We start from the raw sequence: 2,530 nt of genomic DNA on the forward strand, positions 1-2,530 counted from the left end.
GAGGCCCCTTTTTTAACAGCGTTTTTAGGGGCGGCTAGTGGGGGGCGATGAGGCTCTATGGGGGAGCATGGGAGCGTCTAATGGGGCAGCGTCTATGGTTGCTATGGGGCAGCATAGATGGGCGCATGGATCGGCTAAGTGCAGATGGGGGACTGTGGAGCAGCAAATATGGGGGCTCTGTGGGGTGTAGGGGGCTTATGTGACTAAGCTAGTGGGGTGCTATGGGGTGGCTTGATGAGTTGCTATGGGGATGCTATGGGGGCTTTGGGGCAGCTACTGTGTGCTGTGCGGGGCAGCTATGGGCGCGTATGGGGATGCTAGGGGTGCTATGGGTCGGCTATGGTGCGTATGGGGCTTGCTATGGGGCAGTATTGGGGTGCTATGGGGCCGGGCTATGAGCGTGTGGCTATGGGGTGACTATGGGGGGCTGTGGGGGACAGGCTATGGGTGCTGTGGAAGGCAAAGCTATGGGCCAGCTATGGGGTGCTATGGGCAGGCTATTGGGGCTGATGGGGCTTCTGATGGGGCGGCTTGTGAGGCAAGCTATATGGGGCGCTGTGGGGCAGCTATGGGTTGCTATGGGGTAGCTATGGGGCAGCTATGGGTGCTGTGGGGCAGCTATGGGGTACTATGGGGCGCTATAGGGCAGCTTTTGGGGGCTGTGGGGTGCTATGGGGCGCTGTGGGGTGCTATGGGGCAGCCATGGGGCAGCTCTATGGGGTGACACCATGGGGTGATGCTATGGGGCAGCTCTATGGGGTGATGCTATGGGGCAGCTCTATGCTATGGGTGCCTTTGGGTGCCATTCGGTGCCCTCGATTGCCCTCGGCTCCCCTCGGCAACCCTCGGGTCCCATCGGCAACCTTCGGGTCTTATCGGCTGCTCTCGGCAACCTTCGTGTCCCATTGGCTGCCTTATGTTTGCCCTCGGGTTCCATCGGCTCCCCTCGGCAACCTTCGGGTCCCCTCGGCAACCCTTGGCTCCCTTCGGCAACCTTCGTGTCCCCATTGGCTCCCATTGGCTGCCCTCGGCAACCTTCGGCTCCCATCGGCAACCCTCGGGTCTCCTCGGCAACTTTCGGCTCCCCTCGGCAACCCTCGGGTCCCCATTGGCTCCCATTGGCTGCCTTCGGCAACCTTCGGGTCCCCATTGGCTCCCATTAACTGCCCTCGGCAACCTTCGGCTCCCTTCGGCAACCCTCGGGTCCCCTCGGCAACCTTCGGCTCCCATTAACTGCCCTCGGGTCCCCTCGGCAACCTTCGGCTCCCCTCGGCAATTTCCGCCTCCCCATTGGCTGCCTTCGGGTTGCTCTCGGGTCCCATCGGCAACCTTCGTGTCCCATTGGCTCCCATTAACTGCCCTCGGCAACCTTCGGCTCCTTTCGGCAACCTTCGGGTCCCCTCGGCAACCCTCGGCTCCCTTCGGCAACCTTCGTGTCCCCATTGGTTCCCATTGTCTCCCCTCGGCAACTTTCGGCTGCCCTCGGCAACCTTCGGGTCCCCATTGGCTCCCATTGGCTGCCCTCGGCAACTTTCGGCTCCCTTCGGCAACCCTCGGGTTCCCTCGGCAACCTTCGGCTCCCCTCGGCAATCTCCGTCTCCCCATTGTCTCCCTTATATTCGCCCTCGTGAATCTCCGTCACCCCTCGGCAACTTCCGCCCCCCCCTTTAACTAACACTGCAATTCCCCTCCGGTCCTCCAGGCGGCGCTGTGTCTGCGATGACCCCATGGAGCCGCTCTATCCCCCTCCTTCCTGCTTTCCTCGCTTTCACTCTCTCGTGCGCGGGGCCTTTCCCGGAAGTGAAGCGGCCGCCATTAAACGTCGCCATAGTGTTACGCGGATCCCCGATCCCGAGCGATCTTTTAAACCCTCCGTTCCCACCGGGGGTGACTCCGGTACCTTTAAGGATGGACGAAGGGGATCCCAGGAGTTTATTGGTCCGGTTATGTGACCTGTTGTCGTCGTTAAAGCTGCACGGGGTGGTGTTTGACGACAAGGCCGGAGCCGAGGCCGTGGCCCATATCTTGGACTTTGTGTCGGCTCAGGCCGCGGTGCCCATAGTGGGAGTCAGCGGGGGGGCGGCCACTGTCATGGCGCCCAAGGTAAGGGGGGGATATGGGGGTCTATGGGTCTCTATGGGTCTCTATGGGGCTAATATGGGTCTCTATGGGTCCCTATGGGGTCTCGATGGGTCTCTGTGGGGTCTATGGGGTCTCTATGGGGTCCCTATGGGGTCTATGGGTCTCTATGGGGTCTCTATGGGTCTCTGTGGATCCCTATGGGTCTCTGTGGATCCCTATGGGTCTCTATGGGTCTCTATGGGGATCTATGGGTCTCTATGGGGCTAATATGGGTCCCTATGGGTCTCTAAGGGTCTCTATGGGTCTCTATGGGGCTAATATGGGGGTCTATGGGGATGTATGGGGGTCTATGGGGATGTATGGGGCTCCTATGGGGGTCTGTGGGGCTCCTATGGGGGTCTATGGGGATGTATGGGGGTCTGTGGGGATGTATGGGGCTCCTATGGGG

At 60.9% G+C, this 2,530-nt stretch overlaps 1 protein-coding gene across 1 annotated transcript in view; it reads left to right on the forward strand.

Moving 5' to 3' along the window:
- Positions 1-1,127: 1,127 nt before the first annotated feature.
- Positions 1,128-2,530, forward strand: part of LOC107307479 (glutamate receptor ionotropic, NMDA 2D-like) — a gene marked incomplete at its 3' end in the record, with an annotated part of 35,579 nt that continues 34,176 nt past the window's right edge. Inside the window, exon 1 of the mRNA XM_032441830.1 lies at positions 1,128-2,103. Coding sequence (XP_032297721.1) covers positions 1,720-2,103 — 384 coding nt within the window. The remainder of the gene's footprint in view (positions 2,104-2,530) is intronic.

The sequence above is a fragment of the Coturnix japonica genome, unplaced genomic scaffold (assembly GCF_001577835.2).
Source record: "Coturnix japonica isolate 7356 unplaced genomic scaffold, Coturnix japonica 2.1 chrUnrandom617, whole genome shotgun sequence".
NCBI lineage: Eukaryota > Metazoa > Chordata > Aves > Galliformes > Phasianidae > Coturnix > Coturnix japonica.